General features: G+C 41.3%; 1 protein-coding gene across 2 annotated transcripts in view; it reads right to left on the bottom strand.

Annotated features, from left to right (window-relative positions):
• pkp4 (plakophilin 4) overlaps positions 1–25,820 on the bottom strand; it is a 94,123-nt gene that overhangs the window by 12,686 nt on the left and 55,617 nt on the right. For both annotated transcript variants that reach the window (XM_085374920.1, XM_085374919.1), the window contains exons 5-11: positions 21,858–21,983; positions 21,234–21,427; positions 20,280–20,844; positions 10,528–10,698; positions 7,933–8,143; positions 6,486–6,618; positions 4,731–4,944 (exon numbers count right to left, since the gene is read on the bottom strand). In XM_085374920.1, coding sequence (XP_085231046.1) covers positions 4,731–4,944; positions 6,486–6,618; positions 7,933–8,143; positions 10,528–10,698; positions 20,280–20,844; positions 21,234–21,427; positions 21,858–21,983 — 1,614 coding nt within the window. The remainder of the gene's footprint in view (positions 1–4,730; positions 4,945–6,485; positions 6,619–7,932; positions 8,144–10,527; positions 10,699–20,279; positions 20,845–21,233; positions 21,428–21,857; positions 21,984–25,820) is intronic.

Here is a 25,820-nt window from a genome sequence, read left to right on the forward strand (position 1 = left end):
TGTGGATGACGACTTTGGAAAATTTAGTCAGCTGAACTCATGTTATAATTATTAAAATGACTTCAATACCCACCAGGATGTCTGTGACTCAGTCCAAAAACTCTCTGGTGTGATTTAAATGCTTCTGTATATTTTGTTAGCTGCCCAACAAAGCTGACTTTCATTAATCACTCATTTTTCACTCCAAGTGAGGCTAAACACTTTCGACAGGCGGAATGAAAGTGATCTTGATTGATTCCCCAAATGTGTCACTTCTCCCCGGAGACTAGGGCTGAACGATTATGGAAAATAATCTAATTGCGATTTTTTGCCCCAATATTGCGATTGCGATGCGATATGCGATTATTTTTTAAGGTCTTTGTCTTCTGTATTATTAAACAAAGACAAGCAATACATCATATAGTATGGCCAATACTATATTACATTAATTTTAAACTGTTCTTTCCTGGAAGACAGACCTCTGTTATGATGACATGAGGTGATGCATGAATTGATGACTGACATTTTTATTTAACTTCTTCAATCACAACAGTATATTTGAACATACACAATAGTTTATTTTTAGCTTACAAACATCTGAGCATAAAGTGCTGACAAGGAACCCTGGTGTAAACATTAAAATGAAAGTCAGTACAATGTGCAGATTGCAGAAATATACATAAAAAAAAATCAGTGGCTTTACCACACTCAGTTTTTCGACATCTGTGAACTACTAGACAGTCATTCAATTAAAAAATAATATTAAATAAATAAAACTAATAAATAAAAAATACACACATCTTACTGATCTCTGCAGTCAGTAACATTACACATAAAGTGCAAACATAATAGCAATTGTATAAACACACACACAAACACGCCTTTAAAATTTAAAGGCGTGAAATTGGACGGTCTAGTTCTGATTAGCGTCACCGCTGTCTCGGTGGAGTTTAATAAACTCGGCCGTCTGCTTCTTGCTATCTAAAATATAACCAGACACTGGCGTAAATTCTCGACTGTCTCATACTTCTGTTTAATAAGTTTTCTGTTTGACGTTTAGTCAGCTGTGTGAAAACCAAGGAGGAACCCACCCGGGGGATTAATAAAGTTTTATTTTATCTAATCTAATAACTTTAATCTCAGCCAAACCGATTTACTCACGAACAAACAAAACACTGAAAAAAGCCCAACAATAACATTTTTAGGTTGTCTAAGTGACTTATATATTACGTTTAACCCGAGCAGCGAAACTCCGCGGTGATCTGAAAATGATGTGCCGGGAGTTGTGCCGTTCTCGGCCGCATCAGTAACCCTCGAGCTCCCGGCTAGCTGTCGAGCTGGTGGGTAGCAGACGCCTCTGAAAACGTCGAAGCACTTTTGCAAATATGGGATATCTTGATAAACCGAGCAGATATTTGATGTTTACACAACTACTTTCTCGCCTGAAAATATGTTAAAAGTTTATTTTGTGACCCAGAAAGATTAGTATGAGTAATTTTAAAACTTAGTAGCGGCCGCCATTGCTGGAAACTGGAGTTTGGCTGGGCCGCGCTATGAATTCTGGGATATGGTAGTAATTTGGACAGCCTTCGGCACGTCGCTGTGACGTAATCGGTCTACAAATGCGGCCTCAGGAGGATGCAGCCCATGAATTTGGACATGTCCAGAGTATAATCGCAGCCTTTGCGGTTAGAAAATTGCACTTGATCATGTCGCGATATTATCGCAAATGCGATATATCGTTCAGCCCTACCGGAGACCATTTCTGTGTCTTCAACTACAGGTCGACACGTCATCGACTTTGCCTGGCGAAGCAATAACTGGGTTGTCTTTCAGTTCAGTTAGTATAAAGCTGCTGATCATCCAAAAAAAAACCGGCTCAGTTTATTAACCTTTTAATTTTTGGAGTTAAAAAAAAAAGCTTCAGTACTGTCTGATCTCTAATGCTGCATCGACTAAATCAGCTCGGCTTGTACTTTTGAGGTTAGTGAACATTTTTCATTTTTGCGCCCCGCACGCAGTGAAAGTCATGGATATATTTTCAGATGAAATTACCTTTATCATTTATCACTTGAAAAAAGGTTATTAATCTTCTCATTCTTTGTTCTCCAAGAACACAAACATAGCAAATCACACCAAGACTTGGCAACTAAAACTAGCTTTGTGGGTTAATGCCATTCAGCTTCTCTGTATGTACATTAGAAGTAGGTAATCTTTTACAAACATTTATTTTTTAAATTAAAAAAAAAAAGCTCTTGTTTAAACAGTCATTTAATATTTCAAAGTCCAGAATATGCAAAAACAGTGTTTGGCATGTTGATTGCAATCAGTGTGGAGCAAAGTTTTGGAAGTAAAACCAAGATAAAACGTCAGAACAGGGCAATAACAGAGCGTGTGTGTGTGTGTGTGTGTGTGTGTGTATTTGTTGTCCAGGTATTACTCATGTTTTAAGGGCCTAAATCTGTCATATAATGGGGACGTTTATTCCTTTTGGGGAAGAAGTCCTTATACAATAAATCATTACATTTCAACACAGTGACATGTTTAGATAAGTTTAGATTCAGGTTATGCTTAGTAGCAGATATTGTTTAAGGTTAAGGTTAAAGAAAGTCAGTAAAAGTGAAGCAAGTTAATGTAAAGTCCACTGGAGTCATGATGCACGACTGTGTGTATGTGCATGAATGGCAGTTTCAGGTGTTTCATCTACTGGTGCTAATAACAGAGCAGTGTGTTTGTCCTTTGGATCTGAAGAAGTGATTAAGAACAGAGCAATAACCACAACAGCTGTTGGAAGAGGAGGCAGGTAAAGGGATGAGATCAGGTTGTGAGTCTCCCCCAGCATGACCCATGACCTGAAGCAAGAGTGGCCTGTTCTTATAGCTAGCTCTAATGAAGCACAGATGACAATAGAAGCTCAAATAATCGAACTCCACTGGCAACGACACTAAAGAAGGTGTTCTAATTCAAATTCTAAATATCCCACAAAAGCTGCCTCATAAGGAGCTGTGGGTGAGTGAATAATGTCTGTCTTCTCCACTTTAAGCTATGGTGTGGGCTGTCTTTGTCATCCACCTGAAAGCTCTTTATGTGGGCGTTTCTCATCAGCTATAATTGTGCTGCTTTCCATTTCACTCTGAAGTCGAATGTTGGAGCTGGGAGTGACGCTGCAGTAGTAAAGTTGGAAAACTGAGGAAAAACAGCATTTGTTTTGCTCCTCAGCAAGGTGGAGCCATTCGTGCATTACTAGCAACACAGCACAGTGGTTGGGTTTTTTGCACTTTAAAAACACACAGCTGCAGCACATTTGCGTATGGCTCATTTAGTGAGTCACAAATACACAATAGTAATATTTCAGATTGTAAGTTTTACAATTTTACTGAAGATTACCTGCACTGTTGCCATCTTGGATAGTTAAATCAGAATTGATGGGGCTTCTCTGACTTTCTGAGTTGGAAGTCTGATTTGTTCCAATTGAATATTCAGACTTCAGATGGAACGCACCATTAACCAGGGTGATGCAACCCTGCTGACCTTTTCAAATTACTCTTGTTCCTAGGGTCTGCACTACCAATTACCCACATCAGGCTTTCTGTGGAAGAAAGGAAAGGAAAAGAACCTAAACAGAGATCGCACTAAAGGAGACGAATTGGAAATGCCTGCGCATCATCTGAAATGCAAGTGTGAAGAAAGACAATTTAGAGACTGTAGATTCCAATGTGAGAATGATTATTTTCTCCTTTTTAAGCAGAGTCAACAAACGCCCTACTAGAAAAGGAAGCTGAAGATTATCTTCTCGCAGACAATACAAAAGGCTCATATTGTTCACCCTCGGGGGACTGCTGGATTGTAACCTGAGCGCATGTTAGACCGGGGGTTTGGAGTCCAGCACAAACAGCTGACTCTGCCACCTGGGAGCCAAATGTCTTGGCTTGCTTATTTTTGTAGTGCTCCACCCTGATCCTAAACAACACGGATTTATACCCTATTTGCAGACCTCAAACAACACACAAATGCAGCTGAGTCGCACACAGGCCAACGCAGAGAGGGAGAGAGAGAGGATTATCAAGCTCACTGGCAGGAACGCTTGTTTTCTGACAGAGAAGGAGCTAAAACGGCAGCCTAAGTAATAAAAGAAAAAGCATGAATCCCACAGAAATGTGGTTTTATTTTGTTGCATATGTCATAAGCAGCAGTGACAGCAGTAGCAGCAACTTAAGGAAAAGCCTCTACACCTGAGTTATTACTACAATCATAATTTCAGAACAGACTATGGTAAGCCGTCTGCTTAATAGCTTATTCAAAGCATCTTTAAGCGCAGTAATCCACAGTTAACCATGACACGCAGCACTAAACAACCTCGAGCTTCTTCAGAGACCATGTCAGGATTCATAAGTTACAGCCCCACTGCAACTGTACTGTAATGATCTCTCCTGTAATGCCCAGCAAGTCATTTATCAAATTCTGTAAAGTTGCTGTGTCTGATGCTGGATAATACCAGTGCTGAAATGACTTGTCAGTGAATCAGTTAGCCTGCGAGCTAAAAATAAAAAGCAAGTAATCGAAATTATTCACCGATCAGAAATGGCCCAGATGTGAAGATCTGACTAACTTCGAGGAATCTATTTGTGCGTGTGAATGAAGTGTAATTTGGATTCTTTTCAAGTTTAACAGAGAAGTGTGTGGATGAATGCCCTGACAGATTTTTTAAAGCATATAATTCCCCTTAGAGTTTCTGCATTCTCCACACTAACCTGTCACAAGCTCCCTCACTTCTGCATCCACAGTCTTTCTAAGGAGACGGAGCAGTGCTGGGATACCCCCGGCGTTCCTAACAGCGATCTTGTTGTCATCCATAGTTTTGCCATACACGAGGTTCCTCAGAGCGCCACAGGAGTTCCTCTGGACTTCAAGGACTTTGTGGTCTAGCAGGTCCACCAGGTGTTTGATTCCTCCCAGTCGACACACCTGGAGTCAGGATTTTCAGATGTGAAATGATTCTGACCACTAACAACATTTTTTAAAACTTTCCCTGTAAAACACGGGGACAAAAATCATGCATTTATTCATGTGACAAGAGAATCTACGCACAGGGAATTTATTCATACCAAACAAATTATTTTGAAAAGAAATGCTAATATATGACCATGGAAAAAGCCTTAACCACAGGAGATGGTAGACTAAAAGAAAACTGGATTTACATTTCCTTCTGGAGAACAGAACAATGTGTACTCTGAAAAAAAGCTCCCTGCTTTTCGCTTTGTAATATGAATCAAGTTCTTCTGTCATACGGCATCCAAGAAAAACAGTATCTAAAAAATACCGTCTTCATAACTTATCTTAGTCTTTATATGTCAAAATCACCATTATGCTAATGTCTGAAAGGACAAATCCAGAGCAGATGCCTCTTTGGATTTATTTATTTTTCTAACTGTTGCTGTAAGCTGTGGATGTTTTTTCTTTAAATATACTTGCTTCTGATGTGCATGAGCAGTGTGATTGTGACTATGTGCACATTCTTGTGACTCTTTGGTAGCTCTAAACTTTTTCAGCTCGACGAGTTGAACTGACCAAATAATACATCTCCTAGTTACAAATAATTTCTTTTGTCTGTGTCAAAGTGACCACCTGACTGTCTGACCGCCTCACACTTCCAGACCTAAATTCCATTTTCACAGCTCCAGTCATCAGTTCTGCTTGTTAAGCGGACACTAGCTCAGAAAAGTAATTGTGAACCTCTTGGAACACGCATTAAAAAAATACCTCTCTATAATCCACAAGCTCGTATGAGATAACCCACGCTGATAGGTTTTACCTTCTAGTAAAGTAGTAAAGTGTGACATATAAGATAGATCACAGCTGAAGGAGATGATTGTACAAAAACTACAGCAGTTGTATTTCGCAGTTTTTCAGACATAGAGACAACATTCAATATTCATGGAATAACTAGGTGTAGTCATTGCACCAGTAATAAAATGGCTGATTTGTGTATATCCTTTCGTCTGTGTGAGTTCTCTTCAGGTATTGCAGGTTCCTCCCACAGTCCAAAGACATGCAGTTAGTGGGGTTTCATTAACTGGTGATTCCAAATTGATCTTAAGTGTTATTATAAGCACGGATAGCTGCGTGTTTGCACGTGTTAGCTCAGCAACAGATTGGCAACCTGTCCAGGGTGTTCCCTGCCGCTCCCCTTAGGACAACTGGGATAGTTTCCAACCAATCTCAGTTGTCATAGAGCAGATGGATGGATGGATGATTTATACAGGCTAACTCAGAGCTCAAAGTTACTGCTATAGTCATACCACAAAATTGTAGTTAAAAAGCCAGTTTTCACTTTGACTGTCGCTGGCTTTGCTCTTCTCATCTGCCAGATATTAAGAGTTTTTGGTAAAGTATATGCACATCTCCAAAATCTGGCCCAATAAACTAACAAAAAAATTTGAATAACATAAGAAGTTGAAATAACTCACTGTAATAAGAGTGTAAGGGATTAGTGGTAGAACACCTACCTCATTCTTGACTCGATTATCACCAAAGCACAGGTGTTGCAGGTAGGCAGCTGCATTGGCCTGCACTGATGGGAAGTGGTGCTGCAGCATGTGAATCACCTCTGTTAGCTCTGGGTCACGCCACGCGAACTCTCTAAAAGTACACGTGGGGTGAAAAGGTATCAGCATGACGGCAGCGACTGGAAGAAGGTTGCCTCCTTAAAAACCACAGGCACCTTTTTCCTGAAAATGAATTCTTCAGCACCTGAGGACAGGCTGATAGAGCCAAGAAGTTACATTTGCAGGTCCAGTTAGGTCACACTTAGATTACTGGGTTTGTGCATGTAGCACATTAAAGAAAGAATAAAGGAATGCATTGTATCTAAACTTCTTTTTTAAGATACTAATAATGGATTTTTCAAACTTAAAATTAGACAAAATGATTTGTGATTGTAGACCTCTGCCAACCAGTCAATTTGTAGTTTATATCCATATTGGATCCAAGTTGCCTGAATTAGTGTTGCACAATAACAAAATACCAATAAGTACTTTAATCGACCGGCACTTCTGGTTCTGACTACTGAGGACAACAACATTTAACTGCACTCATGCTAATTATTATCCCTAATTCAGACTCTTCATTTAGAAATATACACCAACACTGACAGAGCCACTACTTCCCATATGAGGAAGATTGTGCATGAGTACATTATAATCTTGTGCATGCTCATCCGTTAATGTGAATGCACACAGGTCAAATTTTTGCCTCGCTGAAAGTGATACATGAACGTTAATAGATTCAACCTAGTGAAATTGCCTGTTAAGACATCTAGGGAAAAGTGGTTAATGGAAAAGAGGCAAAGAGTGAAAGGGGCTTAAATTGTAAGAGAAATACCTTTGACACACTGACTGAATTATGCACACCACAATCCCAGGCTGCTAGAACTAAATTTGTGGCCTTTGAGCTAAACTAACAAGTCTTTCCTAGACAGGAGCAATGTTAAAATTAATTTTCTAGAGGAATTTTGACTCTGACGCCATTCCAGAATGGGCCGGTGTCACATAAAATAAGCATGGTGCACTCACTTTAAATACTTAGACAACAGCATAAACAAGTGTAAACAAATTTCCCAATGAGCAGGGTCACTGCAAATGTCAATCCACTCTCTACGCTTACACGACAAGAGCAGACACAGCACTTCAGCACATGTGAGAATCTTTTGTTAAGTGGCCAGGCATAGTTGAGCCAGCTTAACGGCCAGAGCTGTGTGTGCGTGTCTACCCAGGAGGTTCACTGTTTGAATAGTAAGAGGACACCGGTGTTGACCCAGCAGAACAGGACTGCCTTGTAAGCAAAAGTAGTCCCCCTGGATTACTGGTTTATGTTACACTACACTGGTTACTAACCACAGAATAAGTTTAGGGAAACAGAAGCATAGAAATAGAGTGAAATGTGTGCCGAGCTTACCTCGGATCCTTCTGAATGCTGTCTATGGAAGGAGAGCGGGCGGCACCATCATCCACGACAACAGCCTGGCGGGTGTAATTGGGATCGGAAGGCCGGTACTGTGCTGAGCGATAGGGATCAGCATAGGTGGCTGATGTGTTAAGAGTATAATTGTTTCTTTGGTAGGTCATGGCACTTCGCTGGCTAGACGACCTTTGCAGACTGCCCACACCTAAGGGATAAATCCAAATCATTCAGATTAAACACAAGACCAAAAACACAAAAACATCTTAGCAGCGTCTAGACGTCGTCAGCTAAACTTCCAGCTTTCCCCGCCATAGGCATACATCTTTAAACAAAGCTGGAAATACAGACATGCTGCTATTCTGACAAGCTCAGCAAATTCTCAAATCTGGAACAGATTAATGATGAGGATAAAACACAGCTCCCATGGTAGCACAAAGCAGAACTCTTTTCCTTCAAAGACCTCTTTACTTCTTGTTGCTTTTACAAGCTTGTGTTAGCCAGAAGGATCCTGCTGGTTTTCAAAGAGGACAGGAGGACTCAACTTGCTTGGTGATCCACAAATCCTTTCTTCACCGCCTTCTTGCTCCTCTGAGACATCCTATGCTCGGGCTAAGTTTGCCAAACAAAGCAGACAGAATTTGGTAAACCAAGGCGCGCTCCAAAAGAAGGAGAAAAGAAGTCAGCCTGAGAGCACCTCCCTTCAGTCATCTTTCCTCTTTTCATTTGCACCGAATGGTATTATGACCTAGTTTTTTAACACAATGGGTCACAAACAGAACGGCATAAACAAGCTGCTTGGATTCAGCCCTCCTTCTCACCGGAGCCACGTGATATGAGGCAGCGTGACTGCTGCGCCGATCAGATCTCTATCCTCCATCCAACAGAACTTGGCACGAGCGTGCTCAAACTCCCTCCTACCAGCAGCCAAGACGTCAACTGGTGGGGTTACTCCAAAAACACAATTTCGCGCATCACTGCACTTCTATGTTGGGCAGCAGCTCTACCGCGCAACGTGGTTATCTCCCAAAATGTACCCTTACACAGCCAAAGACATTGGAAGAGAAATTATAAACAACATACTGCAGCTTTGCAATTTTACAAGAACTATTTGGATTCCATTTCTCACCTTCTCAGAAAAAGATCGATACTTCCATTGCTCCTGCTTGCACAAAAAAGTACACTGCCTGCTTCCAGAAAAAGCCCCCAAAAATGCATGGAAAGCCAATAGGGGGAAATGGCCCATTGAAATTTCATTTCACAACATAACAAAGAAAACTGTGGGATCAAATTGGATTTTTCTAATGAGATAGCTCTCACAAAGCCCCCATATTGAACACCCCCTCCAGCTCTATCCCACTCGCCTTTTCTTAGTATAGCTGGAATAAACACATTACAGTGGCTTGTCTGTGGGGCTTCTTCATACCACCAATAGCATTTATTAGTGAACTTATCGGTCTAAGCAGATCTCCGGTGTGCCGAGGAGAAGCCTGAATGGAGTGCGCGTGCACGTCATGGGAATTAAACATGCGTATCCGAGGCAGGAGAGATGATGAGAGGAAAATACCAACATCAGGACAGCTGGAAGAGCACAGGCTGTGGATGTGGCTAACCAAGCTGTCCCCTTCATCCTTCTTCTCATTCTCAATGTGACACATGGGTAATGGACTCCTTTGTGGCAGGATGACATATCAGAACCTGCCCATTAACTCATGTCTCACCCATTTCTGTCTGGCAGTGGAGGGAGGATGGAAATGGAGGCAGCGGAAGAGAGAACGAAAAGTAGAACTCAAGAGAGAAAAGCAAGAAAGAAAGACATAACATACTGTGCGCTAAAGGGCAGACAGAAAAATGTCCGACCCCCACATGGACAGCGATAGTCCTCCATGGGGGATATGGGAAAGAGTCAAAGACACCTGGATTAAATGGCAAAGACTTTGACACACTTAAAGTCAAAGAAACTACATAACAGGAAGAAGGCACTTCTGATGTGAGGATGTATAGAGTAAAAATTCTGTGCTCATCCTGACCTGGCTCTACCGCACGAAGATGCAGCACAAGCAAAGAAGATGGTAAATGGAGTTTCTAGTAGATTTGATCTGTCGCACACAAACACACTCAAATCAAAAACTGTGTTGTTTGTAAGGTACTGCAGGGGTTCCCAGCTTCTATCTGTGCAACAATGTCACTGAGTGGCAGGGGACGCGTAGCATCAAGAAAAACATTACCTCGGTATACGATGTCCTCTGCCTCCTCTCTCAAGCTTTCTCTTTTTAACCCATCTCTGCTGGCTAGATTCATCTGCAACCAGCTGCATACATACAGTTGTGCCACCTCAACTTACTGACAGGAAAAGCATTTTCTGACTTTTAAAAAATGTTCCCCATGGCTCCACAGCAAGTATTTCATAGCAGTTGTGAGCGTAGGTGATGCTTTGCACTTTTGTTGACACTAAACTCAGGTTCTTCCAACAATCTGGCAGCAAAATTCTTACTTGTGAGAGGGAAACGCATAATTTTAGTATCATAGGGAGACTGTTACTAACTATTATTAGTAACAATGTCCAAAAGTTAATAATAATGTGGGGCCAACCTGATGTGCTCCTGTAGAGCGTGCTCTGGTGGGTGTGGCTGGGACTGCGATACAACGGGCCCTTGTACGTCCGATCCTCATAGATTGGTGCGATGTGGCGGTCTGGGGAGATGGTTGACCTTAAGTCCGGGGCCAGCTGGCTGTGCTGACTGGCGTAAGAGCTCCGTATTCCTGCAAATGAATATAAATGGGAAGAATTTAGTGTCTGTGTCTTTTCAAAATATTATAGACCAAGACAGCGACTTTCAGGCCATGTTTTCATGATTCTTACAGGATAACTGTATCAGCGTGTTAAAAACATCAGTGGAAAACATGGTGGCTGCAAAAAGAAACAGCAAGAGTGCTTGGATCCCCCCAAACTACGGTATTTAGGTCACTTAAGTCACCTGATACTTGGTAGACTTAGATAATCAATCTCAGAAAACAACATCTCTTCTTTTGTTGTCAAACTTAATGTCATTGTTGTGTGCGGTTCACTGATTTACAAAAGGGACACTGCATCGCTTTACAGCAATAATGCAGTTTTGACAAAAACAAAAGCAGACATGATGTTCACAGGATCCTATCTTATGTATCAGGTTAAATCAATTTTCAAACTTGATCAAAATGAATAGAAAGCACTGCACATGCTGAAGAAATAATTCAATTCACAGAAATATGACTGTCAGTAAAGTATGAAAAATGAAACAAAAACACAAAACAAAACATGAGTTGGGGAAAACCCCACATCTGCTTCTTTTTGTGAACAGGAACTAGGCACAAGCAAATGCTAAATATTGGTTGAAATGACTAAAATGAGTCACTGAAGTGAACTGAGCAGATACCGAAGTGACACTGCAAACCAATCAGTCCATTAACAACAGAGTGTTTCACATAACAAACAAACGCTATAATCAGCAAAAAGCTCTCCTGACGGGGGTGAGAAAAGGAAACCATTGTCTAATTAAAAATCCCTTTCACAAAGGTCACTTTAACAGGATATGCAGGCATAGTCGAGCATCAATTTCTGTCTGACTCAGACTCGGGTCAGATGTAAAACAACAAGAGCAGAATGAGGAAACATCACACTGCTCTGGGTCTTTCCATATAAAGGGAAGCACGGCTATTATGTCTCACTCTACCAACCTCGGAATGCCTAAACTTCCAACAAAAACAAACGTGAGCGAGGTTGTGCAGTCATGGCCAACAATCTGACAAACTGACATTGTGTCACATGGTAGGCAGGTGAAATCGCACACTTGCACACTCTGTCACTTGTAAGGTTTTACCTATCAGGACATAATCAGTCCTTGACCAGGTCTTAAAAAACAATAGCAAGTTAGACAAGTTAGCCAGTGCCATGATTAATATAAATGATGCCAAAATGCAGAAGCAATGTGTGAAAAACTAAAAGCATCCCATTAGTCAGCAGCTATGGATGAATTTTGGCCCACTCTTCTTTCCAGCTCTCTTACGGTCCAGCCACAGTGTCTCACTCAGGCTGAGGTATCTGTTGGACAAATGGCCTCACATTTGTTTCTAGAACACGTTGAAACTTTGAGTTGACCATGAACTCCTCAAAGACTGCAAAGCACACAGATCCTGCAGCTGCAAAACAAACCCAAACCATCAGCATCCACCCCCGTGCTTCACTGTTGGTGCAAGATGTTTGTGGTAATGTTTTGTTTGGGTTTTTTTGCTAAATGTGGTGCCATGCATTATGGCCAACCATCTTGTCTTGTGGTTTGTTTAGCTGCAACTTTGAAAAGCTAAGCTGTGCTGCCGTGTTCTTTTTAAAGAGAAAAGCAACCCATACTTGTTTTATGCAGAGGTTTTTCTTTTTTAAATTGTACTTTACTAATTGTGCACAGTTTCAGGTAGTTAAAAGTCTGAGATGTACTTCTTGGGTTATTTTGCAGTTTCTCTAAGCATTACAAAATGTGACCTTGGGTTGAATTTTCTGGGACGCCCACTCCTGGAAAGATTGGCCGCCGTCTTGAATGTTTTCCACTCGTGATTAACCTTTTTCAATGTAGACTTCAAATTGTTTGGAAGTGACCTTAAAACCCTGCTGAGAGTTATGGGCAGCATCAATTGCCCCTTTAAGATCACTGCTAATGTATTCCCTACTTGGCTATGTGTTAACACACACCTGAGAGCTCCAGCCAACAAAGTGACAAAACCTGAAATTTTACAGAGGTACTCACACTTCTGATGCTCAATCGAGAACATATGATTAGCAGCACTGCTACTGCCTCTACTGGCTACTATGTACCTACCTATGGAAGTAATAAGAGACATAAGAACACTTGATTTGTTAAATCGATGTGTAATATGCCATGTTTTGTAGTTCATTGGAGGTTATATTAAGCTGGTTTTAGGAATTTCATTTTTATTATGTCCCAGTGTGTAAAAAGAACACGACACGTGTTGTCATCTTTCTTTTTGCCATGACTGGATGAGAGTATATAAAAGAAAAATCATTTTAAAAAAAGGTCTTTGTAATACCTTAATATGTAACCACAAACAAGTTAAAACTTGACATGTTGACATTTTCTCAAGGAACATAAGAATATGATTAAAGCGTTCCTAGTTATGTTTTAAAGAGACGATGAGACGTCAACAAAAGTTGCTGTGGTTATAATGTTATGACAAAACTTTGGAAGAGTAACTTTTGGCTCCAATACAATGTGCATGGCAGCATATACACCTGCACCATCTGTTCTCACTCTATACCAACTCAAACTTGAAAAAGCAAATTCATTTCCCTGCTCCCCAAAACACAGAATGGTTAACTGAAACAATCGATAGGAGAGGGTAGTTCATTTGAGTAGAATTTGTACTGAAGAAGGAAAAGAAAATGGATGAAAAATCTGATTAAAAAGGGGGCCCTGTTAATTTAAACAGGAGGGGGTAATGGGCTGCAAAATTTCTATCAAAATAACCAAGGGCTAATGTCTGAAAATGGACCACAATTATAGCATGTCTCAGCCAATCATCCCCTAATCAAGTTAAACTCAGAGCTGAGCTATTCTGCTGTGACATAACAAGAAGCAGAATAATAGTCGTGCTTTTACCGTCGCATTTTGAAGATCGCAAAAAAAGGTTACGAGTCCAAACTTTATTTTTATTTTACAGACCAATTAAAAATAAACTGGTACGATGAACTGTAGAGGACAGCGTGGACATAAAGGCGTTTGCTCCTCTTTAATCTCCATTCTCATCAAACAAACCTAAACAAACACCATTTAAGTAATGTTTGTTTTAAACCTCACATCACTGAAGCTCACTAAGCTGTGAACCCCAGTGGGCCAGTATACAGTTGGCAACTTACTGCTTATTGCACATTTCACAAGCCCCCAAACGTCACTTGGGTCCTCTCCAACTGCATGAGCTCAGGCACAGACTGCTGCTAAACACGAGCTCTGCCATGCAGAACCAGCTAAACGAGGGAGTATTGTCACAATTTGAGACTGAGGACATTAATAAATAAACATATTTGCCTCATTTGTGAGCAGAGAGACTCTGGAGGCAAGACGAGTACAAATTTCAGATGTAGATGGTAGACTAGACTGAGGCTGACCTCTGAAACACAGAGCCTTTACATGCACTGAGGCAAGCATAGGATGAGGCATTGGGCAGCTGGTTAGGGGACCCTGGTAACCTCAATCTGAATAAACATGCAGAGAATCAACTAACTAGCTTAATGGTGTAGTTTTATTGAAATAATGGTTGCAGTCCAAGTTACTAGCTGATATTAGCAGAAGTTGTAAAACAAAACAAAAAAAAAACAGATTTAAAAAAAGGATTTTCCTTACCGGTATTTTCAGTCATACATGTGCAGTTAGAGTGGTCTATGCTTAAAATGTCCAAAGTTTTAAATAACAAGATATATGAAAATAATCCTTGTGAACCGAAAGCTTAGGCTTCAGCCTGCTCTAAAGGCTCAGCTTAAGAGAATTTCTCCAACTCTTGAATATCTTTGAGATCACAGACATGGGATGTAATTGATAGGGTTATCTCAGCCACACAGTTTTATACCCGTGAGCACAGCAGGTGGTTTGCCTTCTGTTTATAAGGGTCAACCAATAAGAAGAAAGTTGGCTTGAAGGAAAGGACAAAAAAAAAAAACTTGTTTCAGACAATGGATTAACTGGGGTGGGAGGGTGGGCGGCACTAAAGCCCAGTATTAGATAGATACAGATTTGTGTTTAAACCATGTATTAGGGCTGTTTGATATAACGATATATCGGATGACGATATAAAAATGTCTATCGTTTCATTTTACGCTATCGTTTGTTTCGTGGTGTCGTAAAATAAACTGTTTACGGCAATATTTTTTCATCGTTTTGATGGTCACTGTAGTGGTTATATTAATTTCTTAAAGTTCTCTCTTTCTCTTATATTTTATATAACCACACTACAGACGGACAAGAGCCTGTTTTTATGTGTTGTGGTTAGCAACAACAACGTTAACAGAATCGCGTGTCCGCTTGTTTATGTTCCACATAAACCTTTCACAATAAAGCTCAAGATCCTGTTGACTTTTCAAAATAAACTGAATCACGTGAAAGAGCAGATTATTTACGGATGAGAAGCAAAAAAGAGCCGCAGGGTGCTAATAAATAGACCTTAGACTCAAACGTTAGAACAGGCTTTTCCCCGCAGCACGCCGTGTAATAAATACTCACAAAGAAAACGGCGGCCTTTACAACTTATGTCTAAAAATGTATAGTTTCATGCATCGGTTAAAACACTCGACTCCAGCTACATGACGCGCAGCTGGAAACACTTCACGCAAGTCGAGCTGCCCGAGATTCACTGAATTTACAGAAAATGTTACATTTTTGTGATTTATATCGTTATCGGACGATAGAATTCTTATATCGGGATATGAGATTTTGGTCATATCGCACAGCCCTACCGCGTATCATACAGAACCCAGAAACTAAAATACAGAGCTGGAATTGAGCAGAATAACTCCGCTTTAAGGTCAACGTATCACCAGGCTCAGTGGGCAGGTCTTTTCCCCTAATGAATCAAATAAACACACAAATACAGATTAAATTCTATCAAAGTCTAAATTGCAAGTAAATGAGCATTTCCTGCCAAAATATCAGTCTGACCTTGACCTGAAAGCTGGAGAAAAAATGGTGTCCTAGCTTCTAAGTGCTCTCTGACAGCAAGAGCATTTTATGGAAGAGATCACAACAAGTGCAATCCATTTTGGGTAAAACAGTGTTGACAAAGCACCCAGTTTTTTGTCAAGGTTATGACAGATTTTAAAACATTTACTCTAAATTAAATTTAGAGACTGGCTTTTTAGCCATTGCATAGTAATAAATTAAATGATGGCGAGTGCTGCAAACGTCCTTGAATTATGGAAAGGTTTAAACAAGGCTGTGGACTTCATTTATATATTGAAGATTTGATTGTTTTTGACTGATTTTCCCTCACTAATGAAAGTTTTTTTTTTTTGAAAACTTCAAAGTGTTGTCAAGTAAAGAGGGTTGAAATAAGGCAAAACTAAAATATATCATAACCTACAAAAGCTTGTCTGTTTTGTTTATGTGTGTTTCCTATAAAAAAAAAAGTTAACCCCCTAAAACCTAAAGAAACACCCAAGCTCTGACTCTCCACTCCATAGCCATATAAACAAAGACATAAACTAAGGTTGGAAGGAAGTAGTAAAACAGAGTAAAGAAGAAAAATTCTGCCACTGTGTGCACTCAATAGTGCAGGCAGCCTTTCACGCCATAGCTGTGCGCACAATAACCACTAGCAGCACCTTGGCAGGAAATCAGTTCAGCTTCTCTTGTTCAAAGGTTTGAAGAGGGTGAGGAGAGGGTGAGGAGATGGAGAGAGAAGAGGTGGTGGGAAGACATAAGGAAAGGCGGGAAAAGAAAGTAGCCGAGAGTATAGGAGGGGATGGGAACGAGAGGATGAATGAAAAGAGGGTTAATGAGGTTGTCTAGGACCACCAGAGACCTCTCATTCCATGTAAAGCCTAGCCACATAAACAGAGCTTTTGGCACAGCTGTGACCGAGTGAGTGGGAGAGAATCTCCCAGGCACAGGAACCTTCATGCATATCTCTGCCTCTCAGCAGCCTGACTCCTGAAAGTAGCAACGTTCAAACAACCTTAGCAGAGACTAATCTGTCCCCCGATAGAAGGGCTGCAGTCACTTCTAAAGGCATCTGCAAATTGTCAGGGAGAAATAACATACTGCTGTCTATTGAGGATGAATGGCCCACATTCCTGCTGCGTTATAGTCATTTAATTCTCCCCCTCAGTCCTCTCACCGTGGCTTTAACAGATTACACTTGGCAGAGGCTGGATAAAGGGTGGTGGCTGCTTGGCGCGTGCTTTCCCTGGAGAAACAAACACTTAAATGGATGCAGCTGAATGTATCCTTCAAGAAAAATACATTTCAAGAACCCTCTCTAAACAAACGGAACTCCTCAAAGAAAACTGGGATGATTATCAGAAAATCATTACGCATGAAAGTTCCTAAAGGGGTAAAAATTCGATTGCACCACAGCTAAAACTACCCCGGTAGCCTGGATGGCGAAATGAAAATGCAGACATTGAGATGTGCTATTTTCCCCCCTTTCTCTTCCTTCCTCTCTGAAAGGGACATGGAGCGTAATGAGCACATTATTAGGGACAATTTATCTTCATTTTCCATTTTTCAGCAGCAGAGGGAAGCTCTGACATCATGCCAGTGACAGCGCAGGGAGGGGAGCCAGGTGGATGAGTAGTCGGAAGAGTAGAGGGAGGCGAAAGGGCACAAATGAAGCACAAAAAGGTGGACAGAAGTGTGATGAAAAGGCAGCAGAGAGAACCAAAAAGTGTGTGATGAACCAAGAAAAAGGTGAGGAGGAGGGGGAGGAAAAACACTTTCTGATAGATATTGACAGAAAACCACCAAGAGCTACAACATCAAGTTCAGGCTGCTGGATGGTGTTTGCCAAATGCTTGCAATTGAGTCTGATTGTGTGATCGTCCCATTTCCTTCTACTATGGCTCATCGGACACTTGTGAAAAATTACTGCAAAGTGCAGATGATGCGTTTGTGACAAAAAGGAAGACTGTAAGGGGGAGGACAAAGAAGGTGACAAAGAAATGAAGGAAAGCAGAAGGAACAGAAAGCTCGGTTCGTTGGCCAGATTTATACTCCCTTGACGACACACACACACACACACACACACGCACGCGCGCGCAGACAGCTGTGGACACTGAGGAGTGAAGTTGTTCTACTATTACTGTTACACTACTCAGGAGGCTGACAACCCTTTGGCTCTGCTGGAGACATCATCAGTCAAAGTAGCAACATCTGTGTTTGTGTGTGCAGTGAGTCTGGGTAATAAAAAACAATCTCACTTTAAGAACACTTCCATAGTAACAATGATAAGCTCTGAACTACTACTAAGTCAGGCTAGTGTAATAAATAAATACAAATGCATGTGGAAAGGCCTGTGATGTTTAATAAAAGGCTGGAAAAACAACAAATTCACCCAAAATTAAAACATTTAAAGACAGTTCCATCCCACTGAGGAAAGAAGCAGCATGCAGTCACGAGAAACAGCTAGCAGCAAGGCCAAGACTGACCTTTCATTACACTTCCACAGTTGACACCCAGCTGCCATCATTAACTTCTGCCTTTTTGGTTATTATCCCATGTGATTCAGCTCGAACAGATGCAAAGGCAATTTCGCTCAATTAAAAATTATTTTGCCAGTTAATTTTTATCATAAATATCTGGTTGATGCGCTACAAGCAAAATGAAGAAAAATACGTTTTATTACGCAGCTGAACCTTTTCATCTTAAAGGACTGCGTGTTCCTTCAGAAATTTAAAGCAATACTAATCTTTCAGAGTTTGCAGAATTTACCTGAAGCGCGAGTATTTCCCTTAAAATTTTACAAGGATAGCTAATACATTACATCAAAATTTAAAGTAAAGATATTTAGCAGCATGTTCCCAGTGATCTTGCTACAATGCACGTGTGTTTATTAGACGTTAAAAATGGCAACTGGTCGTACATGAGCGTTAGACATAAATAAAATAAATAAGATCAAGTCGTGCACACACACACAGCACCTTTATGTAAACAGAACAGATGATGAGCTGAAGTAACACAACCACCAAAACAAAACAAAACTAAATTCACCTTGTACGTCACCATCAACGAGGGCATCTGAGAAAATCCCAAAGCAGCATCAAGTCAAGAGGAAATAAGTGTCAGTTAACCTCAAAGTAACACTACACTGATTTTCTGAGTAACGTGTTATTTTATCACGTGGAGGCAAAACCAAAAGCGGAGCAGTGTTTCATCAGTTTGAAATTCCCACTGAATAATCATGGTTATCTGTAGTTGTCATTATTTGTCTAGACTATGATCTAATGTCCTGGAGATTCTACAGAAAACGGGAGCAGAAAATGAAAGGCTGCAGGCTGATCTCCGTCCATCAATTCTTGTTGCCGTGTGGAAAACACCGGGACAAGATACGTGTGTTTAGCAAGCAAACACTAGTTAGCTCTTGTTTTTGCCTCATTTGCTCAGGATTCTCTTAAGAATGACAAACTAGTTTGCACAGGCACGCTTTCCAATTAATTATCTTCCTGATCTCTGGCATACTTCTCTCACACACACAAAGCCACCCCCTTTCCTGCCTCAGTGATTGCCCACAATATAGCCTAGATAATGCACTCATCAGAACAATGGATTTGAAGGAATGCCATCACGTTTTGTGGAATCATTTTCTTCATTTTCTGTTATTTCCACTACGGGGGCACCTTGTGTTTATGATTAAATGCTCTGTCAGTTATTTAACCACAAAACAAAACGTTTTTTCCCCTGTATGAATGCCACACATGCGTAATATCAAGCAGTAGCCTTGATTCTCACATAAAGCAAAACTAAAGGCAGCTGAAAATCATGGTTTCTGTGGCGTTCGGTAGTTAACCCTCTCGCCTCAGTCACACTAGTTACAAATCTGAAATTTCGTCAAAGCAACCATTTCAAAAGCAATCGGATCAAAGTTGCTGCATGCAGTCGTAATAACCGTGCCAACCACTGTTTTCTTTTGTGTGACTGTAGCATAAGTGAATTGCGCTTGTGCAAGGTTACACCTCTTTTAGGTGTGGTAACTGAAGCAACTGATTTATTTGAAACCAGAAAAGGCAAGTGAAGCTGCCTGGAAATAATTTAAACTTAGTTCTTCCTCTGACACAATAGTTTAAAGGCAGACTATCAAATAATAATAATATGGTTTCTATCAGAATGTAATCAGTAAAGCAGATGTGTGATCTGCACAAGCTGTTTAATACTAAAGTATTTTTGCTTGAGAGCACTCAATTAGCAAAAAAGCTAATGAATACCGATTCCTAGACTTGGTTTCTTAGTCTACATTTGCCAATATTTGTCTTCGAGCAGGAACTATGTTTTGGTGACACTCCAGGGCAAGCACTGACCTCGCATTCACTCTTTGCTTTCAGCTTGAGTAAATGAAACAAAAGAGTCAGAAACATGCCTGAGAAATAATTATACAAGAGTGCATCCCTGTCTGCACAAAGCAAACATAACTGTATCGTTTAACATGCCAAGAAAGGAGGAACAAAACACAAAACACTTGTAACTTATTTTAGCAGACTTGATATTAAAGCGTCAGTAATTTTATGCTGAGACTTTCAAAAGAAGATATATAAAATACTGATGCACCGTACAGAGCAAGTATGTGTGTGCGTATGTGTGTGTGCAGCGGAGCACCTGCGAGGCTGTCAGGTCGCGTCATTCTCTCGTAAATGTCGTAACTTTGGGGTCCGTAGGGGTCGGTGTTGTGGAGCAGGGAGCGGGGCAGAGTGGAGCTGTAGTGCTGGGGCACGGCAGTCATACTAGCCCTGACTGGAGACGAAGTGTGAGTAGGCTGTTTAGTCAGCGGAGGGTTGACGTTGTCGACCATCGTCAGAGGTGAGCCCATGCGGCCCGAGGGTGACCCTGCTGAGGCCTGGTAGGGTGAGGTGGTGCGGCTAGATCGAGAGTTTGTGGAGCCCATGCGACGCAGTGCAGCGGGGGAGTTTTTCTGAGTGTTGTAGGGTGAGCCACTGCTACCGCCGCCCGTAGTACTGGTTCGCTGGGCAGAGGGCAATGTTGTAGAATAGATGGCGGACAGGGGTTTGGGTTCTGTAACAATGGGGGAGCCGTAGGCACTGCCAACTGAGGTACGCAGGGAACCACGGGAGGGGGACATACTGCTCGCGTAGGCTGGCGAGTGAGAGCGAGAAGGCACTGAGCTGACCCTTCGCATAGCTCGGCCAGGCACTGCTGTTGTGACCTGCAAGCAAGAGAAAAAAAATAAAAAGGCTCTGTGGTTTAGTTTACATTCAGGAGGAGCTATAAAATTATGTACTGTAATAATAATGACATGCTGCATAAAACAACATTGCATAAAACAATTCATTACAGGGCATGACTTTACTCTGAGACATATTTATTTTCCTTGTGCTCCCCTCCTCTGTTGTGTGACGGCGCCATTTGGTTTCTCAGCATTCTCTATACACGAAGCTGTAAGAAGCGTGATTAGGTTGTGGTGCTCGATCCCTCTGTGCATTAAAGCCATAAATCACTAACAAACTCAACAGCAATTCTGGAGCAATTAAACTTCACGACCCTTTGAACAAGACGCATGATGAGATAAATCTTGACTTAAACAACCGTCAGTACCTGGGCTGAAGCCTGTCCCTCAGCCCTGGCATTCCTCATCAGTGTGCCAGTGCCAGCACCGGGGAAGGAATGCTGCACCCTTAGTTCAGCCTTGCCCAGGTTCTGGCTGCTGAGGTAGCTGCTGCTGGCATCCTGGTAACCACTGTCCGAGTACGAGTTCATCTGAGCTGAGTTACACGAATTCCCTCCAGATCCTGAGAGATAATGAGAGAAAAACGACAGACGAGAATGAAATGCTGGGGGAGAGTATGGAGAGCGGTTAGAGGCACAGGGACACATCATAAAGGGTTTCATAACAGATGTGACCTTTACTTAGGATAGCCTTACTAATGACAAATGGCACAGCAGGGGGGGTGGGTAACAGTTTTGTCAAGCTATTACTCAGTGTGCCATGGTAAATATCCAGCCTTTTATACCTTATGCTTATACTGATAACAGTTTATCCTGAAGAATATAACGGTGAAAGACAAAAAATAAAAATAAAGAGTGTAATCATAAGGTATAAAATTAAAGAAAATTGTTTTCAAAACTGGCATCAGTGTAGTGGAACAACGCTGAGGCAAGAGAAAGCGAGCAGAAGAGAGGGCTGCAGAATGTAGAGAGAAGGCAACAACAGACCCTCACTTTCATGAAGGGAGGACTGCTCCGGGGAGTACAGAGACACCTGCTCTGACTCCGTCCTGATGTGGTACCTCGGGGACTGGGAGCTGTCAGTCACCCGAGACTTTGTGTCCCCCAAGGCACAGGCATCTGAGAAGACACGGCAGAGCAGAAAGTCAGGCAGAGAGGTGGAGCTTCAGGTCTGAAATAATCTCACAGTTTTCGGTCTTTGGGACTGAGAGTTTACAATAGTCGTTAAAGCAGTCGATATTTTATGGAACTGAAAGCAAACAATAAGACGGTCATTTCAGCAACATTAGTTTCACACTTGTATACAGTTGGAGTCATTAAATTTTACTACCATACTAATTTGGGAAGTCAAAATTGGGCGGCATGTCACTTCAATTGTGTATACAGCCATGCTCTAAATCGTTTCACAGCTCTAACATTTCCCTGCATCCCCTCTCGCGTCACGCACAGCAACAACGAGCGAGGCAAACAGAAGCCGAAATTAGCTGTCTAATGTCTCTGTGCACAATGTTTCTCCACAGTCACAATCTAGTTAAGCGTGACCAGAGTCAATGGATTCCTCTGCAATCACTAGAACAATTGGCAGTGAATGAAGGGAAGGAAGAAGACAAACATTGGTGGTCTGAATTTGTCAGATCCTGCTCGGTTCGCTAGCGTGTGAATGAAAGCTGAATCCTGTGACTGAGCCGCCTTGTTGTCAAAACTGACCTGTTGAATAAATGTGTTGACATGTAGGCTTTGTGCATTTGACAACCTGGCATCTTGCACTCCCACTTTTGGAGGACTAAAGGTGCTTGGCTATTTACTGAAGGGATTGAGTCAAAGCAGATCAAAGCAGATCTGGGGTCAGACTGTCAGAAAGCACAGTGGGGGTGGCCTGTTGTGAGAGAGGCATCCCCCATGTGGCTTCAGAGAGTCCAGTCTACAACAAACTCTGTGTCAACTGTGTCAGTGCAATTTAATACGTGGATACTCGCTCACATTTTTGTGTATGTATTTTTAAGTTTGCAACAAAGATGAAAAGGCATTTATTAGCCAAAGACATCAAACAACTCAACAATCTGAATTCTGACAGTGACTCTTAGTCTGGTACACACACAGCATGTTGTTTAGGACATTTTGTACCAAGCGCTCACTCTGTCTGATAAATAATATGCCAAAAAGGCAAAATAGATGAGAAACTGGAATAGACACAGAGCGCAAGTGCAGAGCGAAACAGAAGCCTTTTTGATCTGTGTAGAAGATTACACACATAGTGAATCCATTTCGGATAGTTATTTTTTCCCCACAACTACTGACTAAAGAGGAGAGCAGCGGCCACTTCTTACATTTAGGCCCCAGCAGTGAATTTCAAAACTTATTTTAGAGCTCAACATTTATCTCTACCGCTTGCCCTTGCTTTGCTAATCCCACTAGTAGATGTCTAAGCACTCTGCCCCCAATTTTTACATTTTCTTGTCTATTAACAATGCATTAGATAAGAATGTAGAATGTCTGTAAAGTGGGCAGCACCAAGCAGAACCCAAACAATCAACTCGTGTGTTTCCTATTTTCCCCAAACAATTTATTTCCCTGGATTTAAAGAGCATCTTTCTGGTTTGTGTCTCCAGCTAATTAATGTGCTGGAAAATGATGCAGAAACTGGATTTTCAGAGGAAAAGAAAGAGTGACACTGGGACGTCACATATGAGAAAAGTAGATTTTGACACCGAGGCTGAAAATCGATATGAGCACATACAGGATTAGAGCCCAGGTATTAAAGTGAAAAAAAAAAAAAAAGTCGTATTACCAATCTACCAAGGATGCAAAAGGCAAGAAAGGGCCAAACAGTGGGGAAAAAATAAAAATCAATGTTACAAATATTGAAACAGTATTTATTTCAGCACCCAATAATGATTTCGTTTTAGCTGGTTCCTTAGCTTTTGTTTTATTATTGAGACTACTGAGACTATTGAGGCTGTGTGTCCTTGTGTGTACCACTGGTCAATGCTGAGATAATGGAAAATGCTTGGTGTCCTCTGTGGGTGTCTTTTCTTGTATACTGCGGGGGCGATCGTGGCTCAAGAGTTGGGAGTTCGCCTTGTAATCGGGCAAGACACTTCACCCGTTGCCTACTGGTGGTGGTCAGAGGGCCCGGTGGCGCCAGTGTCCGGCAGCCTCGCCTCTGTCAGTGCGCCCCAGGGTGGCTGTGGCTACAATGTAGCTTACCATCACCAGTGTGTGAATGTGTGTGTGTGAATGAATGGATGACTGAATGTGTAAAGTGCTTTGGGGTTCTTAGGGACTCTTAAAGCACCATTTACCATTTACTGCGGGTCCGTACTTGTGAGGACTAAGGTGTTTTAAATGAAAACATAAGTGTTGCATGGACAACGTTGTAGTGGTCAACACTGGCTTGTTTGTAGCTGGTGACACAAATCCCCTTTGGGGTTGTGTTACAAAGGGTAACCGTGGCCACATACCTTCCGTAGCGGCTCCTTGTGGCAAGGGAGCAGCGAAAAGTAGCCAAGTGGGAATGTAGAATAATAATCTTCTAGGATTTGGCTCAGAGTGCCTCTTTTCCCCTTGAAAGCCTACTAGGAATAACCCTTGAAGCTCTTCTCTGAACTGAGTGGTTTCTGTCATATTGCAGGGTTAGTTATAGAACAAAATCCCAGATTTTCCATCAGAAGAGAGCGAGGTTGGTCTCTACCTATGAGCTGCCCATTGAAAGGAAAAAAAAAAAAAAGAAGAAGAAACTACTCAAATGGTCATCAAATTCTTTATTGATTTATAATGAGGTGTCAAAACTCGTCATTAAGGGGAGAGGAGAGGTCATCGAATATCATATTTCAGTCAAAACCTGTTTTACCACTCCAATAAATACTTTATTTATGATATGGGCTACATTTTGCTGCACACAACAGTGTTTCATTTGTGTGCCAGAAACCCTCACGCCCACTTTCTATTTGGGTCAATGGGACAGTTATATGGTACTCCTGTGATTCTGTTTTCTAGGACCAGCAAAGCTCAAGTCTGTTGGCTTACAATGTTACATCACAGGTGACGAATTATGCATGTAGAGCCAACACCGAGGGAGCAGCAGCAGGTAAAATATAAAAATGTTCTCCTTTTAAATATTTTTATCTGAACGTTTTACCTCTTTCTGTAAATATAGCTAATTTATCCACCAGAAATAAACACACAAGCACATGTCTCGTGTGAACAAGCTTATTACAGCACTGGAATGATGTATGTACAAATGAATAAATAAATAATTAGAAGAGGTATCACTCCACCCAGCAACATACTGCTATCAATCAGCAATATGTAAAATCTGGGAATTTTTCTCCCTTCTGACATCAAATAAGAAATGACTCTTGAAACCCTAATTGATAGAAATCTATTATAGTTATAGAAAACATCCATCCATGTACAGCCTTATATTTCTGTGTCTTCAAGGCATTGAGGAGGGGTGGAGTGTATTCAAGTGGACAGCTGGCCAGGTGCCTCTGTGATGATCTGACAATAACTGCTGGTTTCAAGCACTATTATTTCACTTTGCAGGGTGGTTGCATTTGCTGTTACATATCAGGCAGTGTCAAAGCTGTAGTGTCTGCCCATTTATTCTGTGATTTTATGCTGTAATAGCTTGTAAAACACACAGCACTGTATACTGATTTTTCCAAAACACATTAAAAATGTCACGGTTTGATATTGCACTTAAAGTTGTTTATTCCCAATTTTTTGATCATGTTTTTGTTGACCAGCTAGAGCTATCCCACGAGTCTTGGACAATACAGCGTACAGCCAGGACTGATCTCTACAGCGATCAGCAATAACTTTATGTCTTTTGAAGAACTTGGGACTATGTTAGGCATACCTTCAAAGCATTTTTTAAAAGTATCTTCAACTGTGAAATTTTATACTGGCTGGGCCGTCTAATGACATGAATCTTCCCTCTCAATCTACCTTAGA

The sequence above is a fragment of the Diplotaxodon limnothrissa genome, linkage group LG16, assembly GCF_057381915.1.
Source record: "Diplotaxodon limnothrissa isolate DT_005_m linkage group LG16, D_limnothrissa_male_GT1.1, whole genome shotgun sequence".
Taxonomy (NCBI): Eukaryota; Metazoa; Chordata; class Actinopteri; order Cichliformes; family Cichlidae; genus Diplotaxodon; species Diplotaxodon limnothrissa.